This window comes from Archocentrus centrarchus, chromosome 6, assembly GCF_007364275.1.
Source record: "Archocentrus centrarchus isolate MPI-CPG fArcCen1 chromosome 6, fArcCen1, whole genome shotgun sequence".
Taxonomy (NCBI): domain Eukaryota; kingdom Metazoa; phylum Chordata; class Actinopteri; order Cichliformes; family Cichlidae; genus Archocentrus; species Archocentrus centrarchus.
The window spans coordinates 5,756,815-5,776,039 of record NC_044351.1 but is presented as its reverse complement, the minus strand read 5'-3'; the positions used below and the strand labels follow the sequence as shown (position 1 = coordinate 5,776,039).

Below are 19,225 nucleotides of genomic sequence, written 5' to 3'. Positions count from 1 at the left end.
TCAATTTTATTTATATAGCGCCAAATCACAACAAACTGTCGCCTCAAGGCGCTTTGTATTGTGGGTAAAGACCCTACAATAATACAGAGAAAACCCAACAGTCAAAACGACCCCCTATGAGCAAGCACTTGGCGACAGTGGAAAGGAAAAACTCCCTTTTAACAGGAAGAAACCTCCAGCAGAACCAGGCTCAGGGAGGGGCAGTCATCTGCCGCGACCGGTTGGGCTGAGGGGAGAGAAAAGACATGCTGTGGAAGAGAGCCAGCGATTAATATCAATTAATGATTAAATGCAGAGTGGAGTATAAACAAAGTAAATAAGGTGAATGAGAAACAGTGCATTATGTGAACCCCCCAGCAGCCTAGGCCTATAGCAGCATAACTAAGGGATGGTTCAGGGTCACCTGATCCAGCCCTAACTATAAGCTTGATCATAAAGGAAAGTTTTAAGCCTAATCTTAAAATAGAGAGGGTGTCTGTCTCCCGAATCCAAGCTGGAAGCTGGTTCCACAGAAGAGGCGCCTGAAAGCTGAAGGCTCTGCCTCCCATTCTACTCTTAAGTATCCTAGGAACCACAAGTAAGCCAGCAGTCTGAGAGCGAAGTGCTCTGTTGGGGTGATATGGTACTATGAGGTCTTTGAGATAAGATGGTGCCTGATTATTCAAGACCTTGTATGTGAGGAGAAGAATTTTAAATTCTATTCTAGATTTAACAGGGAGCCAATGAAGAGAAGCCAATATGGGAGAAATATGCTCTCTCTTTCTAGTCCCTGTCAGTACTCTAGCTGCAGCATTTTGGATCAGCTGAAGGCTTTTCAGGAAGCTTTTAGGACAGCCTGATAATAATGAATTACAATAATCCAGCCTAGAAGTAATAAATGCATGAATGAGCTTTTCAGCATCACTCTGAGAAAGGATGTTTCTAATTTTAGAAATATTGCGCAAATGCAAAAAAGCGGTCCTACATATTTGTTTAATATGTGCATTGAAGGACATATCCTGGTCAAAAATGACTCCAAGATTTCTCACAGTGTTACTGGAGGCCAAAGTAATGCCATCCAGAGTAAGTATCTGGTTAGACACCATGTTTCTAAGATTTGTGGGGCCGAGAACAAGAATTTCAGTTTTATCTGAATTTAGAAGCAGGAAATTAGAGGTCATCCAGGCCTTAATGTCTTTAAGACATTCCTGCAGTTTAACTAATTGATGTGTGTCATCTGGCTTCATTGATAGGTAAAGCTGAGTATCATCTGCATAACAATGAAAATTGATGCAGTGCTTTCTAATAATACTGCCTAAGGGAAGCATGTATAATGTAAATAAAATTGGTCCTAGCACAGAACCCTGTGGAACTCCATAATTAACCTTACTGTCTGAAGAAGACTCCCCATTTACATGAACAAATTGGAGTCTATGAGATAAATATGATTCAAACCACTGCAGTGCAGTACCTTTAATACCTATAGCAAGCTCTAATCTCTGTAATAAAATGTTATGGTCAACAGTATCAAAAGCTGCACTGAGGTCCAACAGGACAAGAACAGAGATGAGTCCACTGTCAGAGGCTCTAAGAAGATCATTTGTAACCTTCACTAATGCTGTTTCTGTACTGTGATGAATTCTGAAACCTGACTGAAACTCTTCAAATAAACCGTTCCTCTGCAGATGATCAGTTAGCTGTTTTACAACTACTCTTTCAAGAATCTTTGAGAGAAAAGGAAGGTTGGAGATTGGCCTATAATTAGCTAAGACAGCTGGGTCAAGTGATGGCTTTTTAAGCAGAGGTTTAATTACAGCCACCTTGAAGGTCTGTGGTACATAGCCAACTAATAAAGACTGATTGATCATTTTTAAGATTGAAGCATCAATAATTGGAAAGACTTCTTTGAACAGTCTAGTAGGAATGGGATCTAACAAACATGTTGCTGGTTTGGAGGAAGTAACTATTGAAGTTAACTCTGAAAGATCACCTGGAGCAAAAGAGTCTAAACAAATACCAGCAGTGCTGAAAGCAGCCGAACATGAAGAATAATCTTTGAGATGGTTATGAATAATTTTTTCTCGAATGTCTAAAATTTTATTTGTAAAGAAATCCATGAAGTCACTACTAGTTAACGTGAAAGGAATACTCGGCTCTACAGAGCTCTGACTCTTTGTCAGCCTGGCTACAGTGCTGAAAAGAAACCTGGGGTTGTTCTTATTTTCTTCAATTAATGATGAATAGTAAGATGTCCTAGCTTTACGGAGGGCTTTTTTATAGAGCAACAAACTCTTTTTCCAGGCTAAATGAGCATCTTCTAATTTAGTGAGACGCCATTCCCTCTCCAGCTTTCGGGTTATCTGCTTTAAGCTGTGCGTTTGTGAATTATACCACGGAGTCAGGCACTTCTGATTTGAAGCTTTCCTTTTCAGAGGAGCCACAGTATCCAAAGTTATACGCAGTGAGGATGTAAAACTATTGACGAGATAATCAACCTCACTGGGAGCAGAGTTTAGGTAGCTGCTCTGCACTGTGTTGGCACATGGCACTGAAGAGCATAACAATGAAGGAATTAGATCCTTAAACTTAGTTACAGCACTTTCAGAAAGACTTCTACTGTAATAAAACCTATTCCCCACTGCTGTGTAATCCATTAAAGTAAATGTAAATGTTACTAAGAAATGATCAGACAGGAGGGGGCTTTCAGGGAATACTGTTAAGTCTTCAGTTTCTATGCCATATGTTAGGACAAGATCCAGAGTATGATTAAAGTGGTGGGTGGGCTCCTTTACATTTTGAGAGAAGCCAATTGAATCTAACAATAGATTAAATGCAGTGTTGAGGCTGTCATTCTCAGCATCTACATGGATGTTAAAATCACCCACTATAATTATTTTATCTGAACTGAGCACTAAATCAGATAAAAAGTCTGAGAAATCAGACAGAAACTCTGAGTAGGGACCAGGTGGACGATAGATAATAACAAATAAAACAGCTTTTTGATTTTCCCAATTAGGATGGACAAGACTAAGAGTCAGGCTTTCAAAAGAATGAAAACTTTGTCTGGGTCTCTGATTAATTAATAAGCTGGAATTGAAGATTGCAGCTAATCCTCCTCCTCGACCTGTGCTTCGAGCATTCTGACAGTTACTGTGACTCGGGGGTGTTGATTCATTTAAACTAACATATTCATCCTGCTGTAACCAGGTTTCTGTAAGGCAGAATAAATCAATACGTTGATCAATTATTAAATCATTTACTAATAGGGACTTGGAAGAGAGAGACCTAATGTTTAACAATCCACATTTAATTGTTTTATTCTTTGGTGCAGTTGATGAAGCTGTATTATTTATTGTTTTTGAATTTTTATGCTTAAATAGCTTTTTGCTTATTTTAGCTTTGGTGTTTGGTGGTCTGGGAGCAGGCACCGACTCTATGGGGATGGGGTTTTGGGGGGATGGCAGGAGGAGAGAAGCGGCAGAGAGGCGTGTAAGACTGCAACTCTGCTTCCTGGTCTTCCTGGTCTGGGCTACACCTCGAAATTCTGTCCATAAAAATTATGAATAGAATCAATGACAAAGGGCAGCCCTGATGAAGTCCAACACCCACAGGAAACGAGTCTGATTTATTGCCGGCAATAAGGACAAAGCTCTCACTGCAGTTGTAGAGGGACTGAATGGCCAACAACAGCGGGCCAGACTCCCACAGCATGCCCCCCACAGGATACTCAGATGGACGCGGTCGAATGCCTTCTCCAAGTCCACAAAACATATGTAGATTGGATGGGAAAACTCCCACGCACACTCAATCTTCAAGAAGATGAAGAGCTGGTCCGCAACCAGGATGAAAACTGCATTGTTCCTCTTGAATCAGAGGTTCAACTAACAGATGACCCTTCTTTCCAGCACCCTGGCATAAACCTTACTGGGGAGGCTGAGGAGGAGTGTGATCCCCCGACAGCTGGAGCACACCCTCTAGTCTCCCTTCTTAAAGATGGGGACCACCACCACCCCGGTCTGCCAATCCAGTGGCACCACACCAGAGCTCCATCAATGTTGCAGAGGTGTGTCAACCAAGACAGCCCTACAACACCCAGAGCCTTCAGGATCTCAGGGCGAATCTCATCCACCCCCAGGGGCCCTGCCACCAAGGAGTTGTTTAACCACCTCAGTGACCTCATCCCTAGTGATGGGCGAATCATCCCCCTCATCCCCAGACTCTGCTTCCACAGCAGAAGGCATGTCAGTGGGATTAAGCAGGTCCTTGACGTATTCCTTCCACCGCCTCAGTTGAAATCAGCAGTGCCCCACCCGCACTATAGACAATGTGAGTAGAGCACTGCTTTGCCCTCCTGAGTCGCCTGATTGTTTGCCAGAATCGCCTCGAGGCCTTCCAAAAGTCTTTTTCCATGGCCTCACCGAACCTTTCCCACACCCGAGTTTTTGCTTTGACCACCGCCGAAGCCACATTCCACTTGGCCTGCCAGTACCCATCAGCTGCCTCCAGAGTCCCACAGGCTATTCCAAGCCTGATAGGACTCCTCCTTCAACTTGATGGCTCCCTTCACTTTCAGTGACCACCATGTGGTGAGGGGATTACCACCACGACAGGCACTAACCACCTTTCAGCCAAAGTTCTGAGCAACAGCCTCAACAATGGAGGTGCGGAACATGGTCCGCTTGGATTCAATGTCCTCAGCCTCCCTTGGAATGTTGTCAAAGTTCTGCCTTAGGTGGGAGTTGAAGATCTTGCGCACTGGGGCTTCTGCCAGGTGGTCCCAGCACACCCTCACTGTACGTTCAGGTCCGCTGGGTCTGTCCAGCATCTTCCTTCACCACCATCGGACAAAGTATACACAAATGATTACACATACCATTTTGTGACAAGCCGCAAAAAACAAAGGCCAAATTTGGTACGTTTTTTAATATTCTATAAAACCTTCAACAACTTTTGATACCCGAAAGAATGAAGAACTGTGACAATTCCAAATGGGTGTTTTTCCAGACACCCTCATATATACGTTTTGAGAAAGCATGATCTACACACTCATGTGGTGTATTGTCATTTCTGAGCAATTCTTGCACAACACTGATCGTTTTTGAGCACACAAGCTAACAAATGCAAAAGGCTCCCGAACGATTTCTTCAAGAGGCTCAGGCCTAATAATGAAGAATGCCAACAATTCCAATTAGGCACGTTTCCAGTCAACCTCATATATCTACAGTATTCCTGACTTCGCGCCATTACCCCTAATTCATAGCAGAAGCCGGTAATTTACTTTTGTTTGCGCTGTTGTTTACGGTTGCGGGCTTACGCACTTGCCGTTCATTTAAACATTTTGACACTGCAGTTTCTTTTACCTGGCCTAAATGGTACCACATCGGAGGTGAATATATTGCAAGGATGTTTTAAAAAGCAGCGAGGTAACAGTGCCTCACCCGTCAACTTGTGTAAATGACATGAAATTATGGCCCGAAGCCAGCTACATCGACATTATCAGTTACCTTGTTTTTTCCGGAGGTGTTGATTGCGAGGAATCACGTAATTATAAGAACACCAGATTACCTTCAAAGCAAGAAAATCAATAAAGTAATGGTATTGATTACGACGTTTTCCTTAAAGCAGCTGTAGAGCCGAGCCAGAGCATCGGCCAAGCTAAGCGCTTAGCATGGGTCATGCTAAGGGAAATTCGAGTGGTGGAGACAGTCAGCTGTTCCTGTATTGCTGATTAGGGAAATCATGTCATCATGCGGCAGCTATTCTGTGGAAGGTATATCACTTATCTGGATATCAGAATGTTCAGATCACTGAAACAGAAACACTGGACTGGCCGAAGGCTGTGATTGAGGAGACACGCAGCTGTCATCTTGCTAACTGCTACGTGTTTACATGAAGGCACGTATTGTTTAAGCTTTGTGTAGGCTGTATACTGTAGTGTCACACTATAAATAAAATAACGTAAAAAAATAAGAAGGCTGTACATTAAAGGAAAACTTAAAACATAAAGAAAAAATACGGTAATAGGATGTGCAACTACGTAGTATAATTTGGGGGAAAAAGAACAAATTTACAGAATAAAATAATTTGAAAAAAATGTACAGACTGATGTAGTGACAACCGACAACAGCACAAGTTGAATCCGAGCTCATGTTCCAACTAATAAAGCTGCTTGTTACAGCACAAAGTAACTGAATTTTGTCATTAACTCTGGCTCTAACTTTGGGTAACCAGAAGTATAAAACCGTACAGCGGAAGTAGCAGTCTGTCATGGCAGCCTACGTATGCTCTTCCAGAAACCCGTGGATACATTTTCAGAAAGCATTCGGCCTGACCTACACTCTCATGGGGTCCATTGTCAATCCTGAGCGCCTCCCACTCGACACTGACCGTTTTGATGCACATCAGCTAACAAATGCAATAGGCTCCTTGTCGATCTCTTCGAGAGGCTTGGGTCTAATAATCCACGGGTTTCTGGAAGAGCATACGTAGGTTGCCATGACAGACTGCTACTTCCGCTGTACGGTTTTATACTTCTGGTTACCCAAAGTTAGAGCCAGAGTTAATGACAAAATTCAGTTACTTTGTACTGTAACAGGCGGCTTTATTAGTTGGAACATGAGCTCGGATTCAACTTGTGCTGTTGTCGGTTGTCACTACATCAGTCTGTACATTTTTTCAAATTATTTTATTCTACAGCTGCTTTAAGGAAAATAACTTTGACTTGTTTGTTAAGCACTACTTTATTGGTTTTATTGCTTTGAAGGTAATCTGGTGCTCTTATAATTACGTGATTCCCTGCCATCAACACCTTCAGAAAAAAACAAGGTAATTGATAATGTTGATGTAGCTAAGGGCCATAATTTCATGTCATTTACACAAGTGACGGGTGAGGCACTGTTACCTCGCTGCATTTTAAAACATCCTTGCAATGTATCCACCTCCGATGTGGTACCATTTAGGCCGGGTAAAAGAAACTGCAGTGTCAAAATGTTTAAATGAACAGCAAGTGTGTAAGCCCGCAGCCGTAAACAACAGCGCAAATGGAAGTAAACTACCGGTTTCCGCTATGAATTATGGGCAGTGGCGCGAAGTCAGGAATACTGTGGATATTATCAGGGATGGTATAATATGGCACTTTGGCACAGTCCTATTTTATAATGCCACTTGTTTTTTTTTTTGTTGTTTTTTTTAAAACGCAATTTTCTCTCATCACCTGTATCAAGGAGGGACAGGCATTAAATATTGAACTATTTTTCCACCTAAGTGCGAGAGACCATAGTGACTAAGCCAACAGATCAGTCCATTATAGATTTCTGACCTCTGGTTGAGATCCAGGAATCGGTCTCTGACTTTCAGAGGAAGGAAACACTGTTGCATTCACTGTTTTCTCAGCCCTTTCCTGATATTGTTGCTAACTGACTGTTTAATGTCAGCCTCCACATAAAAATGAACAGTACAATGATGACTGCTGTGTTATATTCATTCCAGTCCTACACCAACATGATATCAAGCAGACCACCACCTATTGTGCGGGCCAAAATTAGATAAAAACTAATGAACTCACTGCATTTTCTGCAGAAACAAGAATACATAATTGATCCAGTGCCAACAGTTATAGAACCTGCAGGGAAAGTTAGGGAGCTTAGTACAATCGCTCTCCTTTATTCTATAGCAGCAGTTCCCAAAGTCAAGTGCTGTGGCCCACCTAAAAGTCAGAAAATCCCATGCCCCCCCTAAACAAAGACAAAAATTTGAGCATCAATGTGTGACATTTGACATATTGCACAACTCCACAAAACTCCCATCAACACCAACCGAACATGAACCCTAGATGTCTCAAGTTAACCACAGTTCTATCTGTACTCCCACAGGATGTTAACAGTGGTTCTCAGTTCTCAACACACACAGGCACAAGCTATTTTCCTGGGGGTGCTACAGCACCCCCTAGAGCTCCCCGGCACCACCACTGTGCTGAAAGAATGAGACTGTGCAACCAAGCAGTGGAAATGAGATTCTTCAGAAGACAGAGGCCAGCCACCTCTCTAATTAGCTACATGCCACAGGCTGTTAAGGTGGCAATAATTAAACCATTACTTAAAAAGCCATAACTTGACCCAGCTGTCGTAGCTAATCATAAACCAATCTTCCTTGCTTTTCACTCAAAAATTGCTAAAAGAGTAGTTGTAAAACACCTAACTGATCATCTGCAGAGGAATGGTTTATTTGAAGAGTTTCGGTCAGGTTTCAGAATTCACCACAGTACAGAAACAGCATTAGTGAAGGTTGCAAATTATCTTATGGCCTCATATCTGTGTTTGTCCTGCTAGACCTCACAATACTCTTGACCATAATATTTTATTACAGAGACTGCCATAGGTATTAAGGATACTACACTTGGCCTCCAGTTACACTGTGAGAAATCATGGAGTCAATTTTAACCAGGATATGTCCTTCAAATGGGCAGCACGGTGGTGCAGTGGTTAGCACTGCTGCCTCACATTTAGAATACCATCTGGAAGGCCTGGGTTCGATTCCACCTTGACCCAGGCCTCTCCCTCTCTCTGTGTGGAGTTTGCATGTTCTCCCTGTGCTTGCGTGGGTTTCCTCCGGGTACTCCGGTTTCCTCCCACATTCCAAAGACATGCACTTACTGGGGTTAGGTTAATTGGCTAATCTAAATTGCCCATAGGTGTGACTGAGTGCGTGAATGTGAGTGTGAAAGGTCGTCTGTCACTCCGTGTTGGCCCTGCAACAGGCTTGCAACCTGTTCAGGGTGTACCCTGCCTCTCGCCCTATGACAGCTGGGATAGGCTCCAGCCTCCCCGCGACCCTTAACAGGATGTGCGGAAGCGAATGGATGGGATGGATGGATGGATGTCCTTCAATGCACATATTAAGCAAATATGTAGCAAATATGTATGCTTTTTTGCACTGCACAATATTTCTAAAATTAGAAACATCTCTTCTCAGAGTGATGCTGAAAAGCTAATTCACACATTTATTATGTCTAGGCTGCACTATTGTAATTCATTATTTAGGCTGTCCTAAAAGCTCCGTGAAAAGCCTTCAGCTGATCCAGAATGGTGCAGCAAGAGTACTGACAGGAAGTAGTCAGATTAGAGTAACGCGTTACTTAGTAACGCGTTACTCTAATCTGACTACTTTTTTTCTGTAACAAGTAATCTAAGGCATTACTATTTGCAATCCAGTAATCACATTAAAGTAACTTATCCAAGTCACTGTGCGTTACTATTTTTGTCATTTCCTTAGTAAAAAGATAATTTTTTGCTTTCTTCTTGCATCTCGGGGAGTGACGTCTAGCCAATGAGACAAATAAGCCCCGTTTTGAGCATGAGGACAATAATAGCACACAGCAACACAAATGTAAAGGAGGAGAGAGATGCGCATTTTCTCGCTGTTTTTTACGGGTGCTATTTTGAGTTTGTGTCAGCTAAAGTTGACAATACCAAGGTTAGTTGTGCACTCTGTGCTGGCCACAAAGTGCTATTTAGCTTCAGAAACACTATGTTAATGCAGCTAATGCAAGACGCCCCCCAGCACCCAAAAACCAGTACAAAACCAGTAATTGGGGGAGAGTTGAAGAACGTAGTCGGACAGTATGTAGTAGAGGAAATGCTGCCCTTATGTTGAGGCGGGGGGAGGGGGGGGGTGGCAAAAAGTGATCGTCTGCCATAAAGTGATTCTGATGTTTCTATGTGCTTTTATGTGTACTAGCTTTGCTTGTATTGGTAAATAGAGTGCAGTCAACATGATTTATGAAAGGTTTACATATAAAATGAAGAAATTACCTACAATACAGTAGTTTTTGGCCACTTAAAATATCTTTATAGAACTGTGATTTTATACACTGGTCAAAAAAATAAAGGGAACACTTAAACAGCACAATGTAACTCCAAGTAAATCAAACTTCTGTGAAATAAAACTGTCCACTTAGGAAGCAACACTGATTGACAATCAATTTCACATCCTGTTGTGCAAATGGAATAGACAACAGATGGAAATTATTGGCAATTAGCAAGACACACTCAATAAAGGAGTGGTTCTGCAGGTGGGGACCACAGCCCACTTCTCAGTACCTATGCTTTCTGGCTGATGTTTTGATCACTTTTGAATGTTGGTGGTGCTTTCACACTCGTGGTAGCATGAGATGGACTCTACAACCCACACAAGTGGCTCAGGTATTGCAGCTCATCCAGGATGGCACATCAATGCGAGCTGTGGCAAGAAGGTTTGCTGTGTCTGTCAGCATAGTGTCCGCAGGCTGGAGGCGCTGCCAGGAGACAGGCCAGTACACCAGGAGACATGGAGGAGGCAGTAGGAGGGCAACAACCCAGCAGCAGGACCGCTACCTCCGCCTTTGTGCAAGGAGGAACAGGAGGAGCACTGCCAGAGCCCTGCAAAATGACCTCCAACAGGCCACAAATGTGCATGTGTCTGCACAAACGGTTAGAAACTGACTCCATGAGGATGGTATGAGGGCCCGACGTCCACAGATGGGGGTTGTGCTCACAGCCCAACACCGTGCAGGACGCTTGGCATTTGCCAGAGAACACCAGGACTGGCAAATTTGCCACTGGCGCACTGTGCTCTTCACAGATGAAAGCAGGTTCTCACTGAGCACACGTGACAGATGTGACAGAGTCTGGAGATGCTGTGGAGAGTGATCTGCTGCCTGCAACATCCTTCAGCATGACCGGTTTGGCAGTGGGTCAGTAATGGTGTGGGGTGGCATTTCTTTGGAGGGCCGCACAGCCCTCCATGTGCTCGCCAGAGGTAGCATGACTGCCATTAGGTACTGAGATCAGACCCTCAAACCCCTTGTGAGACCATATGCTTGTGTGGTTGGCCCTGGGTTCCTCCTAATGCAGGACAATGCTAGACCTCATGTGGCCGGAGTGTGTCAGCAGTTCCTGCAAGATGAAGGCATTGAAGCTATGGATTGGCCCGCCCGTTCCCCAGACCTGAATCCGATTGATCACATCTGGGACATCATGTCTCGCTCCATCCACCAACGTCACGTTGCACCACAGACTGTCCAGGAGTTGGCAGATGTTTTAGTCCAGGTCTGGGAGGAGATCCCTCAGGAGACCATCCGCCACCTCATCAGGAGCATGCTCAGATGTTTTAGGGAGGTTATACAGGCACATGGAGGCCACACACAATACTGAGCCTCATTTTGATTTGTTTTAAGGACATTACATCAAAGTTGGATCAGCCTGTAGTGTGTTTTTCCACTTTAATTTTGTGTGTAACTCCAAATCCAGGCCTCCATTGGTTAAATAAATTTGATTTCCACTGATGATTTTTGTGTGATTTTGTTGTCAGCACATTCAGCTTTGTACAGAACAAAGTATTCATTGAGAATATTTCATTCATTCAGATCTAGGATGTGTTATTTGAGTGTTCCCTTTAGTTTTTTGAGCAGTGTATTTGTTGTGATTTCTGCAGCCTTCTTGGCCAGATTTCTATTTAAAAAGACATTTTTAATGTCAGTGACAGTTTTTACCTTGCTAAAAAACAAATATATAAAAGTCACTTTGACAAAAACTGAGTGCAGTTTCTACCTTGTGATAGAAATGCTGTTTCTCGCTCAAAATGACTTGATATCATACATGAGACATATGTTTCACAGATTATAGGTCAACAAGTCATTTACAGCCGTTTAAATACAGGCAATCGTTTTTTGGCAAATACCGGCAGCAGTTGAATGTAACTAATAAAGGGACAAGTTAGGAAAATATCCAATCAAACACACAGTTGCACAAACTTGATCTAAACCCGGGAAGGTCACACTAGCCTGTCAATTGTCTACTTCTGACAGAACGACAATGTTAGCAGGGAGAAAGAAAAGAGCCGATGTATGGACACCATTCTCCTTTGACGTCATGACAAGCATTCAAGTATTAATAATATTCCATAACTTTTATTGAATGTTTCATTTCGTGTGTGTATGATGAGTAATTCAAGGGAACTGAAGAAAAAGCATTTACATTTTACACTCTTTACATTTTAGTCGACTGAATTGTGTGTAGATTTAGTCGACTATATTCTTACGCTAATTAGTCGACTAAAACTATTCAGATGACTAAATTATGACTAAAACTAAATTACATCTTCGTCAAAAGACTATGACTAAAACTTAAACTAAATTAACACTGATCTGGACAAATGTCCCATGTTTGCCAGGCAGTTATCTTACCCTTGTTGTGAAAGGCTGACAGTGTCACAGCCTGTGAAGGCATAAAAGAATAACATTCAATTCAATTTTATTTATATAGTGCCAAATCACAACAAACGTCACCTCAAGGCACTTTATATTGTAAGATAAAGACCCTACAATAATTACACAGATAACCCAACAATCAAAACAACCCCCTATGAGCAAGCACTTGGTGACAGTGGGATGGAAAAACTCCCTTTTATGAAACGTGTCTGCTGTGGCTGTCAGGAAGTCATCACAGTGAACTAATATTACATGAAATTATAAATACTCACACTAGGAACACCAATGCAGAGTTTTTCTATAAATCTCTTTAAGCATTTTTATCCAAAAAGTAAGGTTGTTATATCCCATCAGTGCATAAACTTTTTACTGAATAATTACTGGAAAAATAAAATGGCCATAAACTGTAGCAAACAGTTTTTCATTTAATAAAAAACTGCCTTTGGGGAAGATCCACTCCCAGGTGTCATAGGAAACAAATATCACAGGCCCATCAGTATACAGTGTCTGATCTGTTCCTCCAGACTTATCTTCAGTTTCTGTCTCCTAGATTTTGTTTCAGGTTACAAATGAATCATTTATTTAAATATCAGATGTAAAATTAGCTTCTAATCAAAATTCAAGTTTGGTAAATGATGACAGCAGAAAAAATTATATATTTTATGTCAAAACTCTGTCATTATCATGAATAAAATAGAGTGGACCAAGCTGATTAAAATTACTCCTTTCTGCCCTCCTGTTTTTAAGATAAATATTATGGTCAGCACTGACATATGTTGATCTTCCTCAGTCCACTGGATTAACAGGGAAGAGTCTGCTCTTCATTTACCTGTTACCATGGTGAATCGGAATGTCAGCACTCCATTGATGATAGCGTTTTTTCTCTACTCAATCACGCGTTAACTCAGGCTGAACATACTCAGAGTCAATTGAACTTATGCTAATCAGCATTTCTAGAAAGAGAAACTCAGAGTTGTCCATCTCAGAGTTAAGGAACTTGTTGAACATGATTCCTGGAATAGGGCCTAGATAAGAACAAGGTCTAGAGATTATGGTGTGGGGTTCTTTTTCAGGAGTTGGGCTTGGGTGCTTAGTAGGGTTTAATATTTTTCCCGAAAATGACATGAATCAAATCCCGGGAAATGATGAGCCATTTCCCGGGAAAAAGTTTATTTATTTTTTTATTTTAATTAGGCCTTCTGTAGCCTGTGTCGGCCTTAACCTATTCTGATATTGTAGAGGTAGCTTTCCAGCTATGTCCTGTTATGCCCAGTAGGGGGCAACGTCGGCTTGATTAACGCAATAAAACCTACATCTGGACATTCGAGTGCTCGAGCTATGCGGTGTTGTATCGTTCCTCAACACTCCCTTAACAAATATAATTAGAATATTCCTCCATTGTACATGGAATTATACCAAGATATTTTACAACTGCTGGTGCAAAACAATACGGTTCATCTCCACAGCATTGATAAAGGCTCAGCCACGCTGTCGTGGCGACATCTGTTGCACTATATCTCCACCAGTGGAACGCTGTAACAGTCATTGAAAAGTGAACTACCGTACTACACTATAATATGACATAACACAGGGCCTTGAGTAATGCACTACGACTTGGTCATTGCCATTCTGGCAACAGCAAATTTATAACACCGTGTCTGAGGGTTAAAGTAGGTTCACTGTGAATCGTCTATTGAAAAACTGGCCAATCCTTATAGCCTAAAAAATATACATTTTACTCAACTCCATTTTAAAAGCGAAATATGTTAAAGCAATCTATTTCATGATAATTTCTTCACACATTAGGCCCGTATCCTAATTCATGATTGTTAGTAAGCGGCTGCAAACAAGGAAAAGAAACACTCGAAGTTAAACAGATATTTCTTTATTGTTCAGGGCAGGCATATTTTATAGGCTATATAATGCAATATAACAATATATAATAATATAGAATTATATAATACAAAATACCTTAGGGTAAACACATTGCCTACGATTTCAACAAATTAAAGAGGAAAAAAGTACAACTGTTTAATACCTCTATTAAAACGCTTGAGATGAAGGCTGAAGCCTTAAACGGAGGCTGAACGTGCCTGAAATGAAGAGTAATGCTTTTCGCATTAAACGAACCCTTCTCTCAATATTTCCTTAAATTTAACTTTCTGAAGCTTTCTTTTCTTTCTGAAAGTCAAATCGACGCGCGCGACTTTTTTCCCGGTTTCCCGTCTAACGTTTCCCGGGAAACGGGAAATGGTTCTGATCGCATTTCCCAGGAATCCCGGATCCCGGGATTAAACCCTAGTGCTTAGTGAAAGGAACGCTTAATGCTTCAGCATGCTTGGTGAAGGCCCCTTCCTGTTTCAACGTGACTGCACACCAGTGCACAAAGCAAGGCCCATAAAGACATGGATAAGTGAGACTGGTGTGGAAGAACTTGACTAGCCTGCACACAGTCCTCACCTCAACCCGAAAGAACACCTTTGGGATGAATTAGTGTGGAGACTGTGAGCCAGGCCTTATCCTCCAACATCAGTGTCTGACCTCACATAAGCACTTCTGGAAGAATGGTCAGCAATTCCCATGAACACACTCTTAAACCTTGTGAAAAGCCTTCCCAGAAGAGTTGAAGCTGTTATAGCTGCAAAGGGTGGGCCGACATCATATTAAACCCTAAGGATTAAGAATGGGATGTCACTCAAGTTCATATGCGTGTAAAGCCAGACAGCGAATACTTTAGACAATATAGTGTAGTTCTGAAAGCCTTGCTTTGAATAACAAGTTCTATCACATGAACACACTCATAGCCAGATGTAAACTCAGAATATTCATTGTCAGCTAGCTTTTTGATAACAGTTCTCATGTTAGACTCAGCAACCCAAACTAAATTGAGTGGTCAGAGGCGCAAGCAAGACAAGAAAGGCAGTTGTTTGAGGTCCCACACTAGTAAGGGGCCCTCAAGGGCTGAGAAACTTTAAATTACAGCAGTGGCAATGTGCAAAGTTGCAGTGACAGTAGGAGAGACCTAACCTCCTTAAGGAAGCCCCACAGGACTATATGCACGTTGCAGTTGTGGGAGTCAAAGCTGGGATACCAGCTGTCAACTTGTTTGTACTAAAAGAACATAGAAGCCAACTTCACAGTACAACAGCTTTCTCTGAGGGCTCCACACTCTTCTGCTGGCAAAGGGACAAGAGATTCCAACAAATACACACAGCCTACTTCCACGTCCTGCGAGTTACTGCATGAACACAGGGACCTCTCCACAAAAAAAAAAAAACAAAACAAACAAAATCATATGGCATGAAAAAATTTTTAAAAAACGGCTTAAGGAGCCTACTTCTTCGGGATATCAATTTTCAGTCTCAATGTGACGCAGGGTTTAATGTTCTGACTCATGCACAAATAAACTCCCATGTCTACCTTCTATCACAGCAGACTCATCACTCACACCTCGACTGCATATTGAAATTAAAACAAGACACTCATTAAGTTTCTTAGCAGAGTGATGTAATGTTGGGGTTCGCCAGGCAGATCAGGCTTGTTTGTTTTTTCTTCTTAAAGTGTGAACTTACAGGTACAGACTGCCCTCCAGCTCTGCACAAATGCATTCATGTGACTCTAATGCAGGCATACACTAGAAAAGCTTCACCGAATCAGCTGAATGGTCAAGGACAGTGCATGCTCCAATACAATCTACCCAATACAATTTAACCGATTTGCATCTTGCACAACCTCATATTTTCCTAAAAATAAAGACTTTAAAAATGCTTACAGGTCTTGTTCAAGTACAATGCAGTACACACACACACACACACACACACACACACACACACACACACACACACACACACACACAATGTCAGTAGTGTTACTGAGCGCTCGAACCTTACCAATTATTCTCTAAATTACACCATGGGTATGGTAAAATAAAATAATGTAGGTAATTAAATAGACCCGATCACGCATCGCAACAGCGTGTTATGACACCGCAGGAAGAACTGGCGACTCGCGTTGACGCGCTCGGCGTAAAAACGCTTAAAATGCAGGTTTGCTCATCTCGCGGGGTCCGGGTGTGACATCATTGTTATTCTCCGGGGTCACAAAGTGTGTCCGGTTCACAAACAAAGTTAAACATTTGCCGACAAAGGTGAGTTTTAACCCCGTAACTTGCACCCTTACACTCCCCATACCACCAAGAAAACCCCCCATACCGATTATCTGGTCCCTTAATTACTAAACTATTAGGCACCGCCACTGGCGAGTGACATCTACGAGGTACCAGGAATCGCCAAAAAAAACGAGTTTTATTATTTTTGATTAACCCATGAACTTATTTAATTGATTTTAACCCCCAAAATACAATTTGTAATGAATCAGATTAATAAAAGAATCTAAATGAAATTACTAATAAATATATAATATCAGGGTCATAATGTAAATGGAATCCCAAATCTGATAGGTACCTGTGCTAAGAAAGTGACTTGGAGCCTATTTGAAGATGAACTACATTTTATTTCATAATTGGAATGAAATCAGTTTTTCCATTGTTTAACCATTAAAATGTATTGATGACTTGCCTCAAATTTGCGGGATTCAATTCCTTCTATAATGTGAACCCCTAGTCCGATTTACAAAAACTAAACTGTTCTGTAATCTGTGTGAATAGTTCTATCGATTTAGCTTAGAACTGGAATCAAACGGACAACTTTCAAAATGTATCCAAGTACCTAAATAAAGTAAATTTCGAAATAAACAGGCTTAATTTGTATATTCTAAAATACTGTCAGAACATTTATGATTAAAAAAAACAAACCTCGAAGAGGTGTGTTTGGGGAGAACGGTTTTGAATAGGTTTCAAGTTCCTTGAACGCCTCACACACTCAGTACAATCGATTGTCTTTAGAAACACGCCAGCCTCCTTTTCAGTTGTGTTTAATTTTAAGATTACAGTTAATATTGCTGAGGTAATTTTCACAGAACAAACGGCTTACAGACTAAACATTAACTGGGTGAAGCGTATGATGAATTCGGCTTTCATTATATACACCATGCATCGCTTGTTTAATAAATAGCTCAGATTTTACAGGTTGATCACAAATGTAGCACTCCACGCAGTCTGAAACTGGGAAAATAGCTTATATTTTGTTAAAATATTCCGAATTGAGCGGTTGGTCCTTCTGACAAGAAAAGAAAAGATGCCAAGTTGTTATTTGTGTTGTATATTTAGACAGGTAAGAGATTCCGCTTTCAAATAACACATTTTCAATGCCAGGTAGGTATTTAGACCTGGTGTGGCAACAGGTGTGCAGAACTAACTCACCTTCTGCTGTCGCCGGGCCATGTCGGTGGGCTGCTTTGCGTTGAACGGGTAGGCTATACACCGGAGGACGAATACATAAATCTGCAGTTTAGTTTTCCTCTCCTCTTCCTCCTTCTGGATCTGCTCATGCTCCCTCTTCTCTTGCGCTTCACCTGTAGTGCTATTTTCTTTTGCACTTTTGCCGAGGGCGCTTCCAGGTGCGGCGGACCGCAGGTGCTGGCCGGCCGTGCGGTCGCTGCTGCTGCTGCTCTCCCGTTTCCCTGCAGAGGAGGAGGCGGCCGGTTTCCTCTGGGGATCCTGGACAACTTCTGGGTCGGACTCCCCGCCGGTGTCTTCGCTAGAAGACGGATCCAGCATAGTGCACGGTGTCAAACTCTGTTTCAGAGTGACAGTGGAAAAAAATAAAGCGGAAACAATTATTTTTGTTTGTTTTAGTCGACGTGGCGTTGATGACTGCGTAGGTGGCGGCCGGTGTCGCGTTTTGAGCAACGATTTGAGTAGAACGTCAGGTTTTTGCGGAAAGGGAGGCGGAGTTTTGATGGTTACTGCTGTAAGGTGGTCTCCGCGTGCACTTCGTTCCTTCACAGCTTTAAAAGAATGCATTGGAATGGCGGCGCGTGCCCGGCGCCATTGACTCCCGCTGAAGCTGCACGGGGTCCTCTAACAGCCTAGGGTTTAGCTTGTCATTGAGGGAAATTTAGTTCTTTGGGGTCGAGGGTAGCATTAAATAAAATAAGACAAAGAAAAAAAGATATACTTTATCGCACGAAGTTAAATCCCTGTGTTACAGCAGTCAAAAAAGGGAACACAACAAATTAAACAATTCATTAAAAAAATACGACTAAACAGCTCAGTAAGGTTAAAAGAAAAAAGTAAATGAGTAAAGATCTAAATAAAATACAATAAAACACTATGCAAAATTATGAATTTAAACAAGAAAGTGGCTCTAATAGTTAAATATCTCAAAAAAGAAAATACAACTGAATACAAATGTTACTACATGTTAGCAAATGTCACGTCATTAAAGTTGGCCAGTCTACATAGCATAAACTTAAAGACTCCATTTCTCTCACCTCTTTCTGAGGTTATTGTCCACGTTGCTGATCAAAAGCTGGAATGATGTTATTGATATAACTGGAGGCCAAACATCAATGCTGCTGGCACCAAAAGCCATTGTGGGTTTTCCTCCTATTATATCATCATCATCAGGGCCGGCCCAAGCCTTGAAGGGGCCCTTTGCAAAATTTGATTTGCGCACTCCATTGTCACCTAAGGCTAAGAGTTATTAATGCTGGAGGGTTGAAGTTGAATTTATTTATTTATTTATTTTTTGGTGGTGGTGGTGGTGGGGGGAGCATTGCTTTTTCAGCCCCATGTACATAAGTCCATTGAAAAACAATGCATTTCAATATGATACACATTGAAAGACTATCGTGTTCATGACATTGAGGAGGGTGGGACAGACAATATCAGACCTGCACTGACAATGTGACAGTGGACAAACAGATCAGAGTGTAAAAAAATGAAAAGCCGTGGATGACAGCAGAGGTGCGGTCACTGCTACGAGCCCAGATCTCCACCTTTAAGGCAGATAACCAATACTTGTATAGCATGACCAGGGCAAACATTAGTAGGGGAATCAAAGCATCCAAGAGGTAGTTTAAGAGGACTTCTGAAGAAGA

The 19,225-nt window shown here is 41.8% G+C and overlaps 1 protein-coding gene across 7 annotated transcripts in view; it reads right to left on the bottom strand.

Annotated features, from left to right (window-relative positions):
• The window catches only part of cadps2 (Ca++-dependent secretion activator 2), a 280,333-nt gene extending 262,292 nt beyond the window's left edge, over positions 1-18,041 (bottom strand). For all 7 annotated transcript variants that reach the window (XM_030730944.1, XM_030730939.1, XM_030730942.1 and 4 more), the window contains exon 1: positions 17,544-18,041. In XM_030730944.1, the coding sequence (XP_030586804.1) occupies positions 17,544-17,900 (357 nt within the window). In that variant the 5' untranslated portion in view covers positions 17,901-18,041. The remainder of the gene's footprint in view (positions 1-17,543) is intronic.
• Positions 18,042-19,225: the final 1,184 nt, after the last annotated feature.